Raw genomic sequence first — 23,575 nt, 5'->3', positions numbered from 1 at the left:
CAGACACGGCTCGGATCCTGAGTGGCTAGTAGGCAGGCAGCTGTAGCTCCGATGTGACCCCTAGCCTGGGAACTTCCATGTGCTAGGATGCAGTCCTAAGAAGCAAGAAAAAAAGTAAGTAAATAAAATTTTGCTTAAGACTGGACTGTATTTTCGACTAGGAAATGACAGCGCTTCCAAACTTCTCAAGGGCTAAATAAGGTTAACAAGGGCCAGTGGGGACATCTAGGGTAACAGCACTTCTTGGTTGAAAAGAACGTATGTTCGACCTGCTTTAGGCAATAGTTGTGTTTCTTAAAAGCATGTGTAAAGTTGTATGTGAAATCCCTTCCCCCTTGTTGATCTTTTGTCATTGTAAGAATCACACTTAAAGCCAAATACTCAGTTCAAGGCACATACATATGCTGTAGTGGTAAGTATGCATTTAATTCTCCACGACTCCTATAAGAAACGCTAGCCGAAAGGAGGAAATCAGCACGTTCAGAACACTGTTGGTTCCCATCTCCTCAGCCCCTTTAGCTCTGCTAGACTCCGTTCAGTAGCTGGAGGAGCTTCTTGGAAATGCTTCCTCAGAAACAGCCAGAGCTGTTCCAGAAGGCAGGACTGAGGTGCAGAGGCTCCGCCCCCACCCCAGGCCTCATTAAGCGTTTTCCATTCTGATACCTGAATGTCCCGACCCGAGAAAATGTTTGCCTCAGCTCAGGTAACGTGCAGACTGATGTCCCGGTTGCCTCTGTCACATGAGCCGTAGTCCTGGAGCTAGAGACAAACGTCACAGTCACACTTGGCCACCCAGCCACTGCCCTGGTCGGGTCCTCTGATGTGGGACACAGGTCTGACCCTCGGCTCACCTCACAGACCTGCTGGGCTACTAATTGCAGGTCTGTGAAGACAGGACACAAGCTGAAGCTGGGACTTTTGGTCAGCAGTCAACACTGGCTGTCTTTTCTCCTGGTGCCCAGGACTCACTCCTTTGGATCTGTATGCAGAGACCTAATCACGTTCTTCAGCGCTGACACCCAAGGGGCCTAGTGATTATCAGCATTTCTTTTTAAGAGTTAGACCCTCTGACTCCATCTAGAGGAGGGGTTGGCAAACTAGGGGGCCAGTCTTGCAGGCCTACTGAAAACAGGCAGCACCCTATCTAAAAATGGTTTTTATATTTTGAAGTGGTTGAAAATGAAAAGATTTCATGACACTGGAAATCCAAATTGCAGTGTCCATAAATAAAGCTTTGTTGGAAGGCTGTCATCCTGATTTGTTGACAACGTAAGGCTGCTTTTGTGCTACAGTGACAGCTGAGTACCTGCGACAGCCTGAGTACTGGCCTTCTATAGAGAAAGTGTGCCAACTCCTATCTAGGCCAGGTTCTTGGTTCTCCCAAGAGAGCCTCTGTCCACACAGGTTATATGATGCATCAGAATCACCCAAGTACGGTTAGTAGCTACAGACCGTGAACTCAAGCTGATCCTTCCACTTGCCAAACCCGAAGCCTTCTCTTCGGCCGACCGGCCCCCTCGCACTGTCTTTCCTCCTGACTCCCCACCCTCTCACCCAGGAGCCCCCTCCTGCAGCATTCACAGACCATCACGACACAGATACAGCAGGTGCCTTTAGTGATTCACCAGCTACATCGGCTGGCACGGGGCTGCCCTCCAGGCGTAGAGGAGGAGGGCTGCCTGGCTCAGCGCCTCATACTCCAGGTTGGCCAGAAATAACATCTTCATTTTTGTCTCCACGCAGTTCTTCTCTGTGAGCCTGTTGGCCAACAGAGTGGCAGCTGACTGCTGGAGGAGCCAGCCGACCATCTTGTCTAGTTTCAGGTTCTTCAGGGCCAGAGTATCTTCACCCCAGAGGCTTAAATGAAGCACGTTAGCAGCCACGCGGGCGGATGGCCTCTGTCAGAGGAAGGGGAGCTGGAGCTTAGAACTCCTGGGCCAGGCCTTCACCCCAGCCCACTTTGTTAGCACATCCTCATTTCAGGCTCTTCCCTTGTCTGGCCCCGAGCAAATTTTTCTCCACTCTCCTCCTACAATACCCACTGCTGACACACACCGGCCATCCCTACCCCCGCTCCAGAAGTTTCCGTAGGTACAAGCTGGTGGGGGGATGTACTCTGCACCTTCTGTCCTGGTCGGGAGAGTCGCCTCTCCAACCAGGAGGGCCCAGCAGCTGTGGCGGGTGAGGGGAGTTGTCTCCTGACAGCACAGGTGCAGCGAGCGCCCACTGTGACGGGGACAGCCTGCCGCTCACAGAGAGGCAAGCGGCAGGACCAGGACGGCAGTGGAGTCCTGGTCTGTGCTCTTCCCACTGAATGTGCCACCTGAATCAGATCTGAACCGGATCTGCTCCTCCGGTTAGGGCTTCAAATGTCAGCCTTCGCAGTACTTTCAAAAATCAGAGTGTCCACATCGCTTAGATATTATCACATCTGTCTGATTAGATCTCAGCTGCTTCTGTAAGCTACATCTTCGTTAACCATTTCTTAAAAACGCATCTCTTGGGAGTTCCCATTGTGGCTCAGGGAAACAGATGCGACTCGTGTCCATGAGGATGTGGGTTTGACCTCTGGCCTCGCTCAGTGGGTCCAGGATCCGGATCCGGCAATGCCATGAGCTGTGGTGTAGGTCACAGACGTGGCTTGGATCCCGTGTTGCTGTCTGTGGTGTAGGCTGGCAGCTGCAGCTCCAGTATGACCCCTAGCCTGGGAACTTCCAGATGCCATGGGTGAGGCCCTAAAAAAAGAAAAAAGAAAAAAAAGAAAAAAAAAGCATCTCTTTCCCTCTGAGTAACTCGAAGCAGCTAAAGCCAGGAAGAGCTGAGTTGCTGGAGTTCTGACTGATTTGGTGGCCAGCTCCCCCACTCCCATTTACAGTCAACTCTACTCTGTGTTCTGTACTTGGCCTTTACCTTTGGAAAGAGGAGCTGTCTTTCACTCTTGGTCTTGCCCTAACCTGGCCTTTTATTCTGGAACGTGCACTAAGGTTTCCGTCCATACAACCCCCGCAAAGCCTGAGGAAAGCCTCACCTTGCTGGCATCTCGCTGGAGCAGCGACCTCACCAGCTGTCTCACGTCTAGAGGCACCGATTCGGGCAGTGCTGGAAGCTGAGCTTCTTGGTAACTGCGGCTTTCAAGGTGGGCCCTGCCTTGGCCGTAAAAGGGGTTGGAGAGCCCGAAGATTTCGTAGGCGAGCGCTCCCACCGCCCAGGCGTCAGCCTTGCTGTAGTCAATCACTGCCCTGGGGCCAGGGCAGGCCGTGGACACCTGCTCAGAAAGCAACGGGGAAGCAGTCACCGCGCTGGTATTTCCAGCCTCTTCACACCCCAGCACGGCACTTGAATCGCAGGCTCAGCTCCACTGTGTCCCAAGGAACCGAGAATTTGAGAATTCAGGTCTCGGAGAGCTCAGGTCTCAGAGAATCCGAGTAGGCTGCCTACTCGGGGCTAACGCAACACACTGGGAACGTCAGAAAAGAAAAAGGCAGGGAAGGGACGTCGTCAAATTACGGGTCAGAAAAGAGCAAGTGCTGAGTACACGGAGGAATCCTGGTGGGAGGGGCCCTGCTGAAGGCACCTGACACTCGGCAGGACTCACCTCAGGAGCCATCAGGCAGCCGTTTCCGCCTCGGTCCACGTACCAGCTGGTGAAAGGCAGCTGCAGGCCCACGCGCTCATCGGCCAGGCAGCAGCCGAAGTCTGTGATCACCAACCAGGGGCAGCCGTCTGCGGAGGGAAAGTGTCTGCAGAGGTCAGCGGCCCAGCCTCCCCCCTCCCACTGCCCCCAGGCCCGCCTATGTCTCCACTGAAGCCACCCTGAGGGTGTGGGCCACAGGGCTCGCAGGGACTCCGTGCTGACGCAGGAGCGCAGGCCAGCAAGGCCTGGACATGGGCCAGCCACACCAGTACAGGTGTGCCTCCAGGAAATCAAAAGTATCCAAGCAAAGAACTGGATAAGGGGTTCCCATTGTGGCGCAGCAGAAACGAATCTGACTAGGAACCATGAGGTAGTGGGTTCGATCCCTGGTCTGGCTCAGTGGGTTAAGGATCTAGTGTTGCCATGAGCTGTGGTGTAGGTCGCAGGCGTGGCTCGGATCTGGCGTTGCTGTGGCTAGTGGCAACAGTTCCAATTAGACCACTAGCCTGGGAACCTCCATATGCTGCAGGTGCGGCCCTAAAAAGGACAAAAGCCAAAAAAAAAAAAAACAAAAAAAAAAACCACCTGGATAAAATTTGTCTCCATCTAAGTAATCTAGTAATTGGAGTTCCCTCAAGACCAAAGGAGCGGCTCTTGATGTTCTCATCATGTGGTACTGGCTCAAATGACCTCCAAGAGTCTTTGCTTTGACCTTGAAACCTCAAATTCAAACCTAAGAAATAGGTGCATTATAAATTAGTTATTTGGAAAGGGACTCATATGGACTTCCTTTTAAAAACCAGCTCCTCTAGAATTTAACTGAATATCTAATTATTTGAAAGCTTCAAGTTCAAAACTGACCAGCTGTCTTGACTCTTTCACAGGCTCCCCAAGCAAGTGACCCATCCAGCTTCACCTGAGTGCGTCCGGAGATGGGGAGCTCACTGCCACAGGCAGCTGGGCTCGTGTTCAAAGAGCCCTCGTTGTTTGAGGATCCTTTCTTACATTAAGCTAAAGTCTACCTCTCTTTCACTTTATTCAAGAAAACGTCTACCACTGAGGTGTTTGTTCTGAAGAGGGCCAGTGAAAAGACCTTGGGAACTATTAACCACCCCCACCCCCGTGAGTCCCCCAGAGAACACAGGGCTCCACCCTGAAGGAGGGCGTGCTTGTCTCTTGTGTCCACAGCTAAGTGAAGACACAACAACTCAGAACATAAAAAACCACAAAAGCCCCAAGGCTCCCAGATGTCCCCAGGCCTAAAGCCCGGTGTGCCCCGGACATCCTGGAGGTGCAGGGGGCGCCCACCCGCATCCAGCTCCACGAGGATGTTGTCAGACTTCAGGTCTCTGTGAGCGACGCCCTGCTGGACCAGGTGATCCACCCCTTCCAGGAGCTGCAGCGTCATCACAGTGGCGAGGCGGGGGCTTGGGGTGTTCCCGCGAAGGTACTGGCGCAGCGTACAGGGGTAGCTGGAGGAAAGGGTGACAGGGCCTCTGGCTACCGCGCATCAGGGATCGAGTACCTTATTTCCTATTGGGATGATGACCCCTCCTCTTGGTCCTGAAACTCTTGACTTCTTTTTTCCCCAAACACCCTTTCTGTTCCCACCCTCCATCTTGGACTCAGGAAGAGCTGGGGCCTCACATGTGAGCCTGTCTCCTTAAAACACCCACACGGCAATGCCAGGGGCACAGAGGGAGGAAGAACAGCCTGTGTTAAAACACCAGGTGAGGCAGGCACCCAAAGGTACTGATAGCACTAGGCGAAAAGTACGTTCTGACCGAAGATGCCTTTCTGTTACCATGAAAAGTCCTTCTAAAGGGAAGTGCTCTCTAGGGCAGACATGCACCCTCAGCACAGCCCAATCCCCCAGAGGGCAAGCATCCTCTTCCCTGCGACCCCGGGCTCCACGTGCGCCAAGGTGGCGAGCAGCTCCTGCTCATTCCAGGCCTGGCCACTTACTTCTTCATGACGAGGAAGAGTGTCCGCCCGTGGCCCAGGCCTTCAGGGTGAAGACGTGGGGGCAGCACATCGGGGTAGTCCACCAGAGCCCCTGGCAACAGCGGCACAGACGAGGTGAAGGCACGGAAGACCCGGATGATGTTGGGGTGAGGGGCCAGCTGCTTGGGACCGCTCCTGGATTTTCTGTGTTACCCAGTGGGACAAACACGAGGCCGGCGGCAGATAAGACACTTGGAAATATAGTCAATCTAAGACCACGATGAAGACTGCCATTCAGTTAACCACCTAGTTATTTACATCAAACATGTGCCGGAAAGAAAATGACTCCGCACATCTGGTGACTCCACTAGTCCGCCCACCGCCCATCCACGCCAAGCACAGTGTGGGAGACCCTGGAGTCAGACCGCATCCCACGTCTGCCTCTCCAAACCCTTGGCCAAGTTGCTTAACTTGTCTGGGCTCAATCTCAAATGCCAAAAGGGGAATAAAGTAGCAACACACCTCATCGGGTTGTTCATACTTGTAAAGGACCTGGAAACTCCCTGATTCCAAGTTCTAACAGCACCTGGCACAAAGTATAGGCTCAATAAAGTTTTGCGTTGAACCGATACAGATGCCGTTTACAGTAGAGATGGGACCTGCTGCCCTGCCCACCCCTCTGCCCCTCCAATCTGGGACCCCATGACCGCCTGCTGTGTCTCAGCCCTGCCCCCTTGCCCAGAGCTGCTTGGATTAAGGGTGGGTGCCTGACCCAAGGGCAACGAGCCTGCAGTCATGGTGGTTGGCAGGAAAAGGGGAGGGGTGCCGGTTAGAGCGTCTCCTTGGGGAGTGTGAATGAAGAAATGGGGTGGCAGCTGGGTAGTCCCCAGTGGAACTGAAGATGAAAGGATGCCATGAGGCCCGAGGGAAGCCAGGGGTGTAGCCGTGAGTAATAAGGACACTGGGTGGCAGAGAGAGGAGGATGGAGCAGAAGCCCAGAGACAGCACAACGACCCAGAGAGCTCAACACCCGCCCTGAGTTGCCTCAGTCCCGAGCTTTGCAGCCAGTCCACTCATGGCCTCCACCGCTCCTCTGGAGTCCCCCAGATGGGCCCTGTTCTATGCGATCAAAGGGATCGCGGCATCATTCCCAGCCCTGAGCCATTGGGGCCCATGGAGAATCAGAATCAAGGCATGCTGGACTTTGTTCCTAACTCCTTTTTTTTTTTTTTTTGGTCTTTTTGCCTTTTCTAGGGCCGCTTCCTGCAGCATATGGAGGTTCCCAGGCTAGGGGTCGAATCGGAACTGTAGCTGCCGGCCCACACCACAGCCACAGCAATGCCAGATCTGAGCTGCGTCTGCAACCTACACCACAGTCACAGCAACGCAGGATCGTTAACCCACTGAGCAAGGCCAGGGATTGAACCCGCAACCCCGTGGTTCCTAGTCGGATTCATTAACCACCGTGCCACGACGGGAACTCCATGTTCCCGACTCCTTAGGCTTCTCTGCTACACAGAGGGCTCCTGAACTGGAGCCAGCCTATGCCACAGCAATGGAGGATCCCCAACCCATTGAGCCAGGTCAGGGATTGAACCCACAACCTCATGGTTCCTAGTCGGATTCGTTTCCGCTGCACCACAAAGGGAACTCCCGTTTATTTATTTATTTATTTTAAGCTATACCGATGGCATGTGGAAGTTCCATGGCCAGGGATCAAACCCGTGCCGAAGTTGATCCAGGCAACACTGGATCCTTAACCTGCTGTGCCACAAGGGAACTCCCTCCCACCCTTTTTAAATCTCCTGGCACAAGTTCCTGTCATGGCTCAGCAGTAACAAATCTGACTAGTATCCAGGAGGAGGCAGGTTCGATCCCTGGCTGCTTTGCTCAGTGGGTTAAGGATCCGGCATTGCCGTGAGCTGTGGTGTAGGTAGCAGACACAGCTCAGATCTGGCATAGCTGTGGCTGTGGTGTAGGCCGGCAGCTACAGCTTTGATTTGACCCCTAGCCTGGGAACCTCCATGTGCCCCAGGTACGGTCCTAAAAAGCAAAAAAATCTCCTGGCACCATCAGGTCACTGCAGCTATTAGTGAAGTGAGTGTTACCTCCACAGGGGAGGGTTCAGCTTGCACAGAAAGGTGGTGCTCCACCTGGGCGTTACTTAGGGGTCAGAACTCAGATCAATTTCCCATTGTTCTGAACTGGGTGTTTTGAGGTGGCTTCCTCTCCCTGCTCCAGCCACCTGCATCTTCAGTTAGAAATCAGACCATCCACACTCTTTCCCAGTTATCCACCAACTGAAAATCCATCACTGACTACATCATTCAGTGAGCACGTCCGATCTACTGCGTGTCGTGTCGGACACTGCGCTGAGGGCACAGGTGAGGATTCTGCTCTATGTGGGGGGCAGGTGGAGCTTACCTGTGAGGGACTGCTCCATACTCCCCGGCCAAGGCCACCCGACTGGCTGGGACGAGCTCCTGGCTCATTGTACTGAGGATGGCTTCACTGGACGAGCCCGCCTGGAACACATCCATAGTGGATCCTGGGTTACACAGGCCCGAATAAGTCCAGGCCCTCCTTGTAGTGTGGACCAGGACAGTTATTGCCTAGAATCGGCTTTGACCTTCAAGCTAAGATAAGCTCTCTGAAGGGGCAAGACAAGCCTAGTTTCTCCTGGGAGAGAGGGCAGAGGTGCCATCCATGCCAACTCAAGAGCACACTTCCCACACCTCAACCCCGCACAGCTCGGGTGCCCAGGGCAGGAAGAGATGTCAAGAAGGCTGGGCATGGACCCTTCTTCCTGTCCCAGATGGCTCGGTCACCACCAGGCTTGAAACTGACCACTGAGCACTAAGACCTGCCCTTGCAGACAGGCCGAGCCCGACAAGCCGACCCTGGATAAACTCTGAATCACAAAACAGCACTCCCTACCATTAGAACAAACAAACAAAAAACCCAGAAACCAGTGACAAGGGAAAGCACCTTATTCTCATTATGAAGCAGTCTCAGGACCTGGTGAAACCTGTTAATCCTTTAAGCATCAAAGCTTTTAGCTTTTTTTTCTTTTTGGTCTTTTTAGGGTCGCATTTGCAGCATATGGAGGTTCCCAAGCTAGGGGTCCTATCAGAGCTGGAGCCTCTGGCCTATGCCACAGCAACAGGCACAACAGATCTGAGCCACATCTGCGACCTACACCACAGCTCGTGGTAACGCCAGATCCCTAATCCACTGAGCGAGGCCAGGGATTGAATCCGTGTCCTCATCGAACCCGATGTCCTAGTTGGGTTCGTTAACCACTGAGCCACAATAGGAACTCCAAGACTTTTAGCTTTTGTGAATGTATTTGCTGTCATGCCCCAATCAGTGGAAGTTTTGATGCAAGACTGGATGTTTCCAAGCAAAGGATTTGGCTACTTGTCAGCTATTAAGCCAGCTTGGAAGTACAGTCTAATAAACTTCATTCCCCAAATGAAAACATGAACCCAAATTCTTCGGGGTCTGCCTGAGGTGCATGGTTGTGTCCCTCCCAGCCCTGGAAAGCAGCTCTGGGCAGCAGAAAGCACATCAGATCCTGATGAATTTCCTAACACCCCCACCCCCCACCCCACTTGCGATAATGGCAAGGTAAAGAAATTATTCTAAGTGGACAGTTATCTCTGCTCTTGAGTGGGAAAAAATCAATTTCCCAAAGTCTTGAGTTCTGCAAGAGTTGAGAGCAGGGAGGTGACGAGCCAGCCTTACGGTCTGGGAGGCGAGTTTAGAGGAAGGCATGTGGCCCCTCCTCCCAGGGCTGCAGGTGGAGGGAGAGGAGCCCTGAAATGAACCCATCAGCACTTGGTCCTCAGCGTGGTTCACAGCCCAGCAGCATAGGCATCACCTGGGAGCTTGTTAGGGAGGCAGAATCTCAGGCTCCACCCCCCACCAGCTGGTCAGAATCTGCCTCAAACCTGAGCCCCCGGCAAGTCGTGGACACATTACAATTTGAGACCTGCTGCCTCAGACTCTTGTGCAAGAGAGTGAGGTACCCGTACTGTGGGAGAGTCTGTGTTTCCTACTTACTTCTGGGGAAAAGTACCATCGGGTCCCCCAAGGTGGGCATTTAGAGAAATTCCGACTTTAAAGATGGAGGCCCCACCCTTACCGAGATGTTCCACATCATCTTGATGGCCAAGGGAAAGGCGCAGGCCCGCGGAGCCCGTGCCTCCTCTTCCCCCCGGGGAATGATCTCTGGGCCTCTCCCGGGAAGAAGCCTGGTGCTCTTCGCCGCCTCCAGGTTCTGGGGCCACACAGGCATGGTGGCCTCATACACAGCGGCGCTGCAGCCCTGGCCGATGGACTGCCCGATCAGATACTCCTCCAGCTGGAAGCCCTGCCAGCGTCTAGTGTCCAACGGGTCAGGTGGCAGCTTGTTTTTCTGGGTGAAAATGGCCTGTGAAGAAAAAAGCAGGCACTGTGAGCCAGGGAGCCCAATAAGGCTTCAGTAAAGGGAAACGGGGCTGGGGAGGTGCGGCGAGGCAAGGCCCTCACTGATGAGATGGAGAGCGAATACAGACAAAACCAAACTGGGGTCTACCGCTCGTCCTGGGCTCAGGCCAGCCTGCTTTCTCCTGTTATTCAGAATCATTTTTCTCAAACTGTCACTTTATTGCAATCACACAGTCAGCCCAACACAGAACACTGTGGATCAGTTAAGGGGTCAGAACTCTGCAGTGCTGCAGCTGGCACACCATGCCCGGCTGCCCGGCGAGACCCCAGCCCAATCTTGGAGAGGTTTCTGATCATGGAGTCAGCTCTCCCTGCAGAACTCAGCGGGTAACTCCTCGGTTACTGTGGATGGGCAGGAACATGCGGGCAGCAGCCACCCTCCACTCGTCAGCGACCTCAGGCTGCTACTGCAGGCAAGAGGGGGGACATCAGGAGACTCCCCAGAGCCGAGTCCTCAGGTCCAGTTGTTGGGCTGCCTCCTCCCGCAGGCCTGCCAGCCTTGTTGTTGCCCTGACTGGAGAGGACTGCAGAAGGAGCCTGGAGATAGAGATAGTCAGTGGCTTCTTGGGTAGAGGGATCTTACACATCCGCAGCAGGCCCTGCAGCGGCCCCCTGCTGTGTGCGGCAGACGCCAGACAGGACATGGCAGCAACCTCCTCTACTTGAGGGAGAGGGAGGCTAACCTTTATAGAGGGGACTGACGTCAGGTTGGCTCCTCGGCTACCAGGCAAACCAGCGGCTGGGACGCATCCCTCACGGGCCCTCAGGTTAATGACCACCAGGAGGGCAGGTGTTTCCCTTTAGTAAACTAGCAGGTGAAGCTATTCTGGCTTAAAGACGAGAACAATCACTAACCGGGGCCTGGGGCAAGCATGCTTAGGTGAGTAAAGGTACGTGAGGCAGGGCCTGGTCCAGAGAGCAAGAGGACAGCCATCTTGAATGGCCTGACCATCCCACCCCTACAGACCCTGCCTGGCCCTCACAATCTTGAGCCACTCCTCTTCTGTGACATCCCCAGGGCCAGGTATGTAGAGGTTCACTGCAACCAAATACCAACAACTAAACAGTATCAAGAGTCCAAGAGGTGGGAGCCTTTGAAGCCAGGTGCTTAGCAGGCCCAAGGAAGACAACAGCATCTCACTGCAGACCCAGCAATCAAACTCATTTTGCAGCGATGCCACAGTTGTCGCCTAGTCCACAGAGAGATTTCCTCGGTTCAGATTAGTGACAAAATGGAAGATGTTTAACAGGCACAGGACAGGGAAGATCATGGCCATTAAGCAAAAGACGAGCGGTCCAGCATTCCGAGACCAGAGCGGCATGACGGCGCCCTACTGCCTGTCCACCCTCAGTCCCCACAGCCGGTGCCGAATACTGGAGCGGCGGTGTAAAAGACCACGGGGTTACTGTAACGGTGCTCTCTCCAGCAGAGGGTCAGGATTAACTGGGTGGTTTTAGGCGGGACAGTAGAAGACAGGTGAAATCTGTAAATCCCTTTCTAATCCCATTCCCCAGGAGGTGACAAACCCAAACCACTGGGGACTTAACCTGCCAGACCCAGGGCCACTGTATAATGTGTTCCCCCTGGGGGTGGGTTCTGAGGCCAAGGCAAAAGTGAGTTATTCCCCTGACAGTTGGCAACAGTCCTTCAAGGATCAACAGCTGAACTTGGATGGTGTTGACCAGTTGCCTCTGGGTTAACATGGCCTAGGGCACTGGGACCACTGCTTGCGGGATATTCGGTTATAGTTCGTGGGGCTTGAGTTGGCCTCCTGGTCCATATGTTGAGACAGCGGTCTTTCCTTCTCAATTGCTGTTTAGGTAGTGTCTTCATCCTTTCAGTCCGGCAACAGTGCAGTGTCACGAGACATCGTGTCCTGCTTTACTTTACCCCATATTCCTGCTTGGAAAACAGTCACAGTGCTGGTAAATGACTTAAACTTAAGAACAAAGACCTAAGGGCATACGTTATTTACGTGGTCAGCTGAATCAGGACATGATGCATTGGTCTAGGCACTCTGGACCTGTGCAGATAGGCATGCCATCTTCACAGCATGATATGTCCTCTCAAGAATAAGAGAAAGATGAGCCTCCTGGCCCCAAGGGGTTTATGAGGGGTCGTTAGCAGGATATGCATTACCAAGGAGAACTGAGGTGCAAACCTAGGCACTCTGGATTGCTGCAGATAGGCACACTGTCTGCAGAAGCACAATGGTGATTCTCTAGAATGCTATGCATAGATAGCTGACGCCAAGCTTCCTCAATGCTTGTGAATTGGATGACTGTTAAATGCCTAAAGGTCAGAATGACCTTTGACTGTTAAATGACTGTTAAATGCCTAAAGGTCAGAATAAAAGCTTAATCCGCTATGGCTGGCTGGGGGGGATGGCTGGGGGTGTAGGATGTAAATCCTATAAAATTGGATGGCAATGATCCTTGAACAACTACAAATGTAATAAATTCATTGAGTAATAACAACAACAACAAATCAGCTATGGCTATGTGACTTTTAAGATAATTTAAAAAACCCTATATCCTGTACCTACAACCCCCTCCTCACTTGACGTCATCCTAAAGAGCACAATAAAAGCAGTGTGGTTTCCTGTGGTGGTGCTCTTGGTCCCTGAGACCTTGAGGCCCCTGGTTCCCACCTTTAATTAAGATAAAGGTCTCTGTGTCTTGTTTTATGTTAACTTTTTTCCTTAAGTTTCACAGCACCCGTCCTTCAGCCCTCACCTGCTGAGCTGGTCTCGGCAATGCAGGTGGAAATGCTAGTGCATGTCATTTTTATTGGCTGGTTCTTGAGCTTCATGGTGGGTAAAGTGGGTTTTTTTGCGTTGCTCCATGACTTGGGTAGGCCTTTTGCAATGTCTTCTACCGACAGTAACACGCCCTCAGCTGCATACAGCCGCTGTTCCATCCCACTGTCACTGCTCTGCCCCTTTCCATAGCTGGGTCCAGAACCCCAAGGGTACGCTTTTATTATTTTGCTGATGCCACAGGCCCCAACCAAGCCTTTCCAGGTCACTGGCCACATCCAATTCACAAGCCTGTCCCTGAGTTAATAACCCAAAGCCTGTGCCTGTAACAGTTTAGGGGTGGTGGGTCAGGGGTAGGCTTGTATTTTATAGATAAATCCAGGTCCTGCATTTTGTCTGTGTTCCCCAGCCATCCCTGTGCACTCAGATGAACCATGAGGGCGGGTCTGATACTTTCAAACAGGAAAGAGAGGCTCTGAGGTTAACAGATACCATCAATATACTGGAAGAGACCTCTCTCGTGGTCATCCGCTGCCACTGGGCAGACAGCCACCCTGGGGTCTGGCCCACAACTTTCTGTTCCCCGTCCTTCTTTCCTGACGTTTTGGCCCTCATGGGGGTTTTCTTAGCCCCTGGCTGGCTCCCCAATTGTTGGGCTGCACCCCAAAGGCCTGCAAGCCTTATTGCCCAGCCTTGAGGAAACTGAGGAAAGAGACCAGATATGGTGACAGAGATGGAGGTCTTAGACGTTCACGGCGAAAGGTCCCAGTGATGTCAGGTTGGCTCATGAGTTACCAGGGAGACCAGCGGCTGGGGTGCATCCCTCACAGGCCCTCCAATAACCGACCATCAGGAGAGCAGGTGTTTCCCTTTAATAAACTAGCAGGTGGAGCTGCTCTGGCCTAAAGTCGAGAACAATCACTAGCTGGGGCAGGGCGCAAGCACGTTCATGTGAGTGGGGTGCAGGTGAAGCCAGGCCTGGTCCAGCAGGGATGTACCGAGAACAAGAGGACAGCCATCTTGAGTGGCCTGGCCACACCCCTGTCTTCCTGTCTCCACCTCCTAGGGATCTGCTGGGCCATCCCCTTTTCAGAAAGGAAACAAGAATACAAGCGTTCTGATGGAAGTAGATGGAAATGCAGGTGCTGTGGGGAGGCCCTGGGAAAGAGGCCACTTCCCCCAAACTGGGGTGCGCGCCTCCTTCAGACAGGCAACCATCGTTTTTCTAGTCACCCAAACTCCACTGTCCTCCTCGAACCCTGTGGACCGGCTGATCCCTCCCTCTCCATGGTGAGTCGCTTACCTCCAGACTCCCCCACTCTCACAGCACCCCTTCACCTGCTTCTGAACCTGAGGACACCACACCGCTTTTGTGTGCCACTCTTCTGTTCCCGAACCTGACAGGTTATCCAGTACCTTGTCCCAGCACTTCCTGTGACAATGGCTTCGGGGGCTGCTCGGTGCACTGTCCATACGTGCCTCTCACTTGTCTCCCCTGAACCTTTGCTCACACGCCCCCCGCCTGCCCCCTATTTCTATCGTCTTTGCTCTGCCTGCTCATCCCTACTCACCCATCAAATCCCCACTCCAGCTCCTGCTTCTCGTTTAACCAGTCCTGGCGAGCCAGCCCACAGCAACCTTTCCTTCTAGAGGATTCCTAAAGCACTTAGAATCTATAAGCTCATACGCCTCATATGATGACCTATTGCTTTAAAAAAAATGGTAGTCTGTAAAATAACAAAGTGTCCCGTGTCCCCTTCACCCAGTTTCTTCCGCTGGTGACTTTTTTTTTTTTTTTTGGCGTTTTAGGGCTGCACCTGAGGCATATGGAAGTTCCCAGGCTAGAGGTCGAATTAGAGCTGCAGTTGTTGGCTTATGCCACACCCACAACAACGCTGGATCTGAGCTGAGTCTGTGACCTGCACCGCAGCTCAAGGCAATGCCAGATCCTTAACCCACTGAGCAAGGCCAGGGATAGAACCTGCATCCTCATGGATACTACTCAGGTTCTTAACCCGCTGAGTCATAACGGGAACTCCCCAATGGCGACGTCTTATAAAGCACTAGTACAATATCAAATCCAGGAATTTGACAACATGCACTACTGTTGACTAAAGATCTTATTTGGTTTTCACCACCTTGTTTAACCTGCATTCATGCGCGAGTGTGTGTCTGTGTGTGCGCACAGGCGCCTGTGCATGTAGCTCTATGCAATTTTATCCCACGTACAGATGTGTGTAATTGCCACCACAGTCAAGGTACAGAACTGTGCGGTCAACACAAAAGAGCTTCTCTGCGCTACCTCTTTGTATCTGCGCCACCCCCACCGTGTTCCAGTCCCTGGCAACCACTGATCTGTTCTCCATCTCCACGGTTTTGTCATGTCAAGAATGTTATATAAATAGAATCACACAGGATGTAACCTTTCAGAACTGACTTTCACTAAGCATAATGCCCCTGAGGTTCATGGAGCTGTCATGAATGGTTACGTTTGTTACTGCTTAGTATTCCCCTGCCTGGCTATGCCAGCCTAACAATGCACCTGCTGAAGGACGTTTAGGTTTTCAATATTTTGTTATTATGAATGATGCAGCCATGAACATTCATGTGCAGAGTCTAAAAATTATTCTTAAGAACTGTGGTAAAATATACACAACAAAATTGGCCCTTTTAACCTTTTTTTTTTTTGGTCTCTTTAGGGCCACATCCAAGGCATATGGAGGTTCCCAGGCTAGGGGTCGGATTGGAGCTACAGCTGCCAGCCTACACCACAGCCACAGCAACACAGGATCCGAGCCACGTCTGTGACCTACACCACAGCTCCCAGTTACACCGGATCCTTAACCCACTAAGCGAGGCCAGGGTTCAAACCTGCGTCCTCATGGATACTAGTCAAGTTCATTACCACTGAGCCAGGACGGGAACTCCCCTTGTAACCATTTTAAGTGTATAGTTCAGTGACATTAAGTGCCTTCAGGCTGTTGTATAACCATCACCAGCGTTCAGCTCTAGAACTTTTTTCATCTTGCAAAACTGAAATTCTGTATCAATACCCATCCTTCCCCAGCCCAGCAGCCTCCATTCACTTACTGTCTCTGTGAATTTGACTAAGCACCTCATGCGAGTGGAATCATACAGATTTGTCTTTTTGTGACTGGCTTAGTTCCCTTAGAATAACATCTTCAAGTTTCCCCCATGCTGTAGCATGTGTCAGAGTTTCTTTTTTTTTTTTTTTTTGACCGTGCCCATAGCATGTGGAAGTCCCCGGGTCAGGGACCAAACCCTTGCCACAGCAGTGACGTGAGCCACTGTAGTCAATTTCCTTTCTTTTTAAGGCTGAATACTATTCCACTGTATGTACATAGCACATTTGGCTTATTTTTCACCCACTGATGGACACTTGGGTGTTCACCTTTTGACTATTGTGAATAATCCTGCTGTGGACACATGTGTACAAACATCTGTTCAAGTCTCTGCTTTCAATCCTTTTGGATATATACCTGGAAGTGGAATTGCTGGATCATATGATAATTCTATTTTTAATGTGGGGGAGAACTGTCATACTGTTTTCCACAGCAGCTAATTGTATGCAGGGTTTTTTTTTTTTTTTTTTGTCTTTTCGTCATTTCTTGGGCTGCTCCCGCGGCACATGGAGGTTCCCAGGCTAGGGGTCTAATTGGAGCTGTGGCTGCCAGTCTACACCAGAGCCACAGCAACGCAGGGTCCGCGCCGCGTCTGCGACCTACACCACAGCTCACGGCAACACCAGATCCTTAACCCACTGAGCAAGGCCAGGGATCAAACCCGCAACCTCATGGTTCCTAGTCGGATTCGTTAACCACTGCGCCACGACGGGTACTCCGTATGCAGGTTTTTGTTGAACATAAGTTTTCATTTCCCTGGGTAAATGCCTGAGATGGCAATGGCTGGGTCATATGTTTAGTTTTGTAAGAAACTGCCAACTTTTTTTTTTTTGGCTACACTCACGGTACATGGAAGTTCCCAGGCCAGGAATGTGAGCCACAGCTGTGACCCACGCCACAGCTGTGGCAATGCCAGATCCCCAAACTGCTGTACCACAGCAGAAACTCCTGCCAACTATTTTCCAGAATGGCTGTACCATTTTATATTTTCACCATCAGTCCAGTTTCTCTGCATCCTCTCAAGCATTTGGTATTATTACTACTTTAAATTTTTTATCTGTTCTAGGAGTTCCCATTGTGGTACAGTGGAAACAAGTCTGACTAGGAACCGTGAGGTTGCAGGTTTGATCCCTGGCTTCACTCGGTGCGTTAAGGATCCCGCATTGCTGTGGCTGTGGTGTAGGCCAGCAGCTGTAGCTCCGATTAGACCTCAAGCCTGGGAACCTCCATTTGCTGCAGGTGCAGCCCTACAAAGCAAAAAATAAAAAAATAAAAATTTTATCTGTTCTAATAAGTATGCAGAGACATCACATTGCGTTTTTTATTTGCATTTCCCTAATGGCTAGTGGTGTTAAACATCTTTTCATATTCTTGTTTGGCACCTGCAACTCCTCTTGGTGAAATACATATTCATGTCTTTTGCCTATTTTATAAAGGCTTTTTTTTCCAAATGCAAAATAGAGTGGTCACTATTCTACTCCAGTATGATACCACATGTAATTTTAGCATTAGAGCTGCCAGATCTGGAGATTTCTTTTTTCAATAAGAAGTCAAATGCTTGAATTTTAAAAATTAATTGGCGCGAGATCCTGCTGTATAGCACAGGGAACTGTATCTGGTCACTTGTGATGGAACATGATGGAGGATAATGTGAGGAAAAGAATATGTATAGATATGTATGACTGGGTCATTTGGCTGTGCAGTAAAAATTAACAGAACACTGTAAATCAACTATAACAGGAAATAAAAGTCATAGAAAAATAAAATAAAATTGGCAACTAATTAAAAAATGTTAAGACACAGGAGGGTGAGGTGTGAGAAAAGGATGTGGAGATGGAGGATCAAGCACCTCAGTTTTAAAAAAAGCCTCCATAGGCGTCCCCACTGTGGTGCAGTGGAAACCAATCTGGCTAGGAACCATGAGATTGGGGGTTTGATCCCGGCCTCGCTCAGTGGGTTAAGGATCCGGTGTTGCTGTGAGCTGTGGTGTAGGCCGGCGGCTGCAGCTCCAATTGGACTCCTAGCCTGGGAACCTCCATATGCCGTGGGTGTGGCCCTAAAAGGTCAAAATAAATAAATAAATAAAAATAGAAAAAATAGGGAGTTCCCGTCCTGGCGCAGTGGTTAACGAATCTGACTAGGAACCATGAGGTTTCGGGTTCGGTCCCTGCCCTTGCTCAGTGGGTTAACGATCCAGCGTTGCAGTGAGCTGTGGTGTAGGTTGCAGACGCAGCTCGGATCCCGCGTTGCTGTGGCTCTGGCGTAGGCCGGTAGCTACAGCTCCGATTCAACCCCTAGCCTGGGAGCCTCCATATGCCTCAGGAGCGGCCCAAGAAATAGCAACAACAGCAACAACAACAGAAAAAAAGACCAAAAAAAAAGAGGGAAAAAAATAAAAAAGCCTCCATAATTTTAAGTAGGATTTGTCAAGTTGGCCATCCTTGGCTTCTGCCAGTTGGGCTGTAGAAAAAGACAAGGACAGAGGCTAGGGACTAGGTCAGATGTCACCTGTCACCCCAAACGGGCCAGAGCGCAAACATGAGACACTCTGGTGATGAGTAACTGAACTGGGCTGAAAACCAGAACACATGGGAGACACTGCTTGCACTTCAACCAGCCATACCCTTGGGCAAGTCACCCTACCTTCCATTACGTTGGGCTGTACTAACTCAGTGAGTGATTCCAAACCCCAGGAAGAATGACCTCCCTGGAAGAAGAGGGAATTCTGCCAGCATACGGACTTCAGACTTGACATCAACAATGGTTCTTGCCTGGATCGCCAGCCTGCTGGCCCACCCTGCAGACTGAGGACTTGGCAGCCTCCTTCCTGAACTTCGGTGCCTATTCCTTAGGATAAATCTCTTTTTATAAACACATCCTATTGGTTCTGTTTCTCTGGAGAACTCTGATTTTGGTTGAATAGAAACAGAATTCTCTGAGCTACTTCAAACATTTAAAAAGCCTGAGAACCCTATGTATCTAGTCATCCCTGATAATTATACAGGTTAACTAAAAACCATAGGTCTGCTTAGTCAAAGCAATCCTGAAAAAGAAAAATGGGGCTGGAGGAGTCAGGCTCCCTGACTCCAGACTACTACAAAGCTACAGTCATCAAAATAGTACGGTACTGGCACAAAAAAACAGAAATACAGATCAATGGAACAGGCTAGGAAGCCCAGAATTAGGAGTTCCCTTTGTGGCTCAGTGACAACAAACCCGACTAGTATCCATGAGGATGCAGGTTCAATCCCTGGCCCTGCTTGGGAGGTTAAGGATCTGGGGGTTAAATACCTAAATATAAGACTGGATATTGTAAAACTCCTAGAGGAAAACACAGGCCCATGACTTTCTGACATAAACCATAGCAGTATCTTCTCAGATCCACCTCCTGGAGTAATGACAGTAAAAAAAAAAATAAAAAAATGGGACCTAATTAAACTTAAAAGGTTTTTGCACAACAAAGGAAACCCTAAACCAAATGAAGACAACTCACAGAATGGGAGAAAATTTCTGCAAATGAAGTGACTGACAAGGGATGAAGCTCCAAAGTATATAAACACCTCCTGCAGCTTAATACCAAAAAAAAAAAAAAAAGAAAGAAAGAAAGAAAGAGAAAGCCATCAAAAAATGGGCAGAAAATCTAAACAGACAATTTTCCAAAGACTTAGAGATGGCCAAAAATCACATGAAAAGATGTTCAACATCACTAATTATTAGAGAAAGGCAAATCAAAACTACTATGGGGGGGGAGTGGTATCTCAGGGCTACCTGAGATGCTGTCTCTTGGGCTTAAGTCCTAATTTTGTCCCAAATAAAATTTAATTCTCAACTTTCAAAAACAAACAAACAAAGAAACCTGCTATGAGGGAGTTCCCGTCATGGCTCAGTGGTTAACAAATCCAACTAGGAACCATGAGGTTTCGGGTTCAATCCCTTACCTTGCTCAGTGGGTTAAGGATCCAGCATTGCCGTGAGCTGTGGTGTAGGTCGCAGACACAGCTCAGATCTGGCATAGCTGTGGTTGTGGTGTAGGCTGGCAGCTACAGCTCCGATTAGACCCCTAGCCTGGGAACCTCCATATGCTGCGGGAGCGGCCCTAGAAAAGGCAAAAAGACAAAAAAACCAAAAAAACCAAAAAAAACCACACTATGAGGGGAGTTCCTATCGTGGCTCAGCGGAAACGAATCTGACTAGTATCCATGAGAACACAAGTTCGATACCTGGCCTTGCTCAGTGGGTTAAGGATCCAGCGTTGCCATGAGCTATGGTGTAAGTGGAAGACACGGCTTAGATCTGGCATTGCTGTGGCTTTGGCGTAGGCCAGTGGCTACAGCTCTGATCCAGCCCCTCGCCAGGGAACTTCCATATGCCATGAGAACGGCTCTAAAAAGCAACAACAAAAAGGCTACAAACAATAAATGCTGGAGAGGGTGCGGAGCAAAGGGAAAAGAGAACCCTTTTAGTCTGTTGGTGGGTATGTAAAGTGGTGCAACCACTATGGAAAATAGCATGGAGAGTCCTCAAAAAACTAACAATAGAATTACCATATGATCAAGCAATCCCACATCAGAGAAAACCAAGATTTGAAAAGATACATGTACCCCAATGTACACTGCAGCACTATATACAACAGCCAAGACACAGAAGCAACCTAAATGTCCATCCCTCTGTTGATGGAGTGGATAAAGAAGATGTGGTACATATACCCAATGGAATATTACTCAGCCATAGAAACGAATGGAATGACGGCATTTGCAGCAACATGCATGGACCTGGAAATTATCATGTTAAGTGAAGGTAGTCAGACAGTGAGACACAAACATCATAGCTATCACTTATAGGTGGAATCTAAAAAAGGATATTATGAACTTATTTGCAGAACAGAAACTGACTCAGACTTTGAAAGACTTACGGGGACCAGAGGAGACAGGTTGTGGGGGGGAATACGCTGGGGGTTTGGGATGGCAATGTAAAATTAGGCTGTGACAGATTCTTTATAGCCTAGCACCTCCTCACAGTCAGGGCTGGTGCCATCTTGAGCTCAGCCCCCCTCTGACGCCTTAATAAACGCTTTTGCTTTACAAATAAATAAATAAAATTAGGCTGTAATTATGGTTGCACAACTATAAGTACAATGAACTTCATTGAATAAAAATAAAGCAGGTCTGCTATCTTCTCTTGCTGTTCTTGGTTTTTGCTGAAGCTTCAGCTCTGTCATTAATATCAGTCACTGTGTCACTTCTGATTTGGCTAAACTGTGGAAGCAGCCTGGCTGGAGCAGTGGTTAACGGCACAGGCTTTGTAAAATCAGACTTGGGGCACTGCCCTTTATGAGCTGTGTGAGTTTCAGCAATTTACACCACCTTTCACTTCTCTGAGTGTTTCCTCATCCATAAATTAGGGATGACAACCAACCACAGGAATATAAGTATTATGTCTTAGTTGTCCTTAAATTTCTGAAAATTTACAGAAAGTTATTGGCCAAGGTGCAACATGAGCGGTTATTAACATAACTTCCAAAATATGCTGTTTGAAGGAAGGGAAAACAGTAAAAAGTGAGCTGTTAAGCCCCAGGTCAGGAGATCAGTGACATCGAAAATGAGCCTTAATCAGTGATGTCAAGGAATTTCCAGCTCGGACAAAGGTAAACCCTGACCCAGGGCCCCAAATCAGTTAATACCTCCCAGCTCCGCCTTCACCACGCCCACATTTAACCCCGCCCCACGCCCACCCAAGGCCCGCCCACACACTTAGCCCCGCCCGCAGCCCGACTGCCTCCCGCCCCCGCTCCGACCCCCGCCCGCGGCCGGCGCTCACCTGGATCTCATGACAGGCGGAGGCTGCCCGCCGACCCTCCGCTTGCTTCTCCTCGATGAGGCCCAGCCCCAGCCCGAAGGCCAGAAAGACAGCCCGGCCGCAAGGGCCCGCGCCGCCCCGGGCCCGCACTACGAACTGTCGCTGGAGCCGCGCCGCCAGCCCGGCCACTGACTGGCGGAAGAAGCGGTAGCGGCCGGGGAGCCCCAGCGCGAGCCTGCGCGGCTCCGCTCCGGGTCCCGCGGCAGGGCCAGGGCGCTCTCCGCGGCCCCAGCCCGCCGCTGGGCCCGGGCGTTCGGGCCGCCCCCAGGCATAGGTCGGGCCAGGCTTGGCTGTGAAGCGCAGCAGCAGCGCTCGGCCTAGCTGCAGGCCCCGGCCCAGAGCCTGTCGCACCACCATGGTGCCGCGGCCGGGTCTCCTCCGAGCCGCAGGAGGCCGGGACGCCCGTCACAACAACAAACTTCGGGTCTGCGCCTTTGCGCAGGCGCGGGCGCCAATGGGCGGGGCCGCCTCTCTGGCTGTTTCTCCGCTGTGCGCGCACGAGGGCGCTGTGCGCGCACCTGCGCGGCCGGTAGTTTCTTGCTCTTGCACCCAGGATCTAAAGGTTGCATTGTCAGGGAGATCCTGTCAACATCCCTGGTTCTGGGCAAAATCGAGAAATTGAGAAGAGAAATGAATAATTATTACCCCTTACCGACGGTGCCAGAATCTACGTTTGTTAATTTTCCTACCAATGAGATAGGAAGGTCGTTTTTATAGATAAGAAAACTGAGTAAAAAGAAAAAAAAACACGGCAGTGACAGTCCAAGGTCATATGCAGTATCAGAGCTGAGGTTAAAGTTTGCATTGCCCTGATTGCTGAGTCCTTGCCCCTAATGCCCTTCCACTCGTCTCAACAAGCCCACAGGCCCCCGAGAGAAATCTCACCCTTAGGCCACATTTTTCAGATTAGTGAACAGAGTCCCTGAGATGTGGATCAACTCACAAAGTCACACAGCATGTTGGTGGTAGAGCCTTGTTGCCCAAAGCTGCTGTTGGAATGGCTGATAAGGAATTTGTACTGAGGGATTTTTCTTTCTTTCTCTTGCCTTTTTTAAAAAGAGAATTTTCAAATACAATAATGGAAAACTATAGTGAACCCCATGTACCCAATTATCCAGTTTCAACAATTATCAACAAATAGTCGTTATTTTAGTCACCTATGCATATCTTCCTACTTTCCATTCTCCCACCTTTAAAGCAAATCCCATATATCATTTCATTTATAAATACTTAAATATCTATTGAGAGAGAACTATTTTTTTACAAAACATAAATGATATTGTCACCTCTAAAAATATTACCATTAACTTCACAATATCATTTACTATCCAGTCAATATTCAGATTTCCCTGTTGTTTTATTTTACAGTTGTTCAAATTGGGATCCAGACAAGATCTACATGATTTATTTGGTCAGTGGGTTATTCTTTAACAAGGGACCAAGCCTTCCTCAGGCTAAGGAGGTATATTTTGTGGTGCTGCCATTTAAAAAAATGTTCCTGTAATCATGAGTACCTCTAGTCTCCTTACCCTTAAGGCTGGTTGTGGGTAAGAGGCCCTGGAAGAGATGTTAAAATGTTTTTGAAGGTATGGCCATGTGTCACAGATGACCTCTGTGTCACAGATGACCTTCAGGGCAAGGGGACCTTCATCTAGCCTGAGACCCACCTCAGCATTTCTTGAATAGAAAGACACAGTCTAACCTATTTATTTCAGGACTCATTTGCGACCTTTAGCACAGCCCTGGTT

General features: G+C 50.4%; 1 protein-coding gene across 1 annotated transcript; it reads right to left on the bottom strand.

The window, feature by feature from the left end:
• Positions 1–400: 400 nt before the first annotated feature.
• Positions 401–22,264, bottom strand: PINK1 (PTEN induced kinase 1). Its single transcript, XM_047792260.1, has 8 exons — positions 21,789–22,264; positions 9,726–10,013; positions 8,003–8,103; positions 5,600–5,782; positions 4,943–5,106; positions 3,596–3,723; positions 3,029–3,265; positions 401–1,898 (listed from the first exon to the last, which is right to left on the bottom strand). Exons 1-8 carry the CDS (start codon positions 22,182–22,184, stop codon positions 1,629–1,631), a joined length of 1,767 nt encoding a protein of 588 aa, XP_047648216.1. The 5' UTR covers positions 22,185–22,264; the 3' UTR covers positions 401–1,628.
• Positions 22,265–23,575: the final 1,311 nt, after the last annotated feature.

This window comes from Phacochoerus africanus, chromosome 8 (genome assembly GCF_016906955.1).
Source record: "Phacochoerus africanus isolate WHEZ1 chromosome 8, ROS_Pafr_v1, whole genome shotgun sequence".
Lineage (NCBI taxonomy): Eukaryota > Metazoa > Chordata > Mammalia > Artiodactyla > Suidae > Phacochoerus > Phacochoerus africanus.
This window is presented reverse-complemented; position numbering and strand designations above follow the sequence as displayed.

Bases quoted from the DNA above. Each gene is read 5' to 3' on its own strand.
- PINK1 (XM_047792260.1), bottom strand. From the start codon at position 22,184: ATGGTGGTGCGACAGGCTCTGGGCCGGGGCCTGCAGCTAGGCCGAGCG. The intron at 5,107-5,599 runs GTAAGTGGCCAG...CCTTTCCTCCAG, and splicing joins CTCTTCCTCGTCATGAAGAA to CTACCCCTGTACGCTGCGCC. The intron at 3,724-4,942 runs GTGGGCGCCCCC...TTCCCTCCGCAG, and splicing joins CCTCGTGGAGCTGGATGCGG to ACGGCTGCCCCTGGTTGGTG.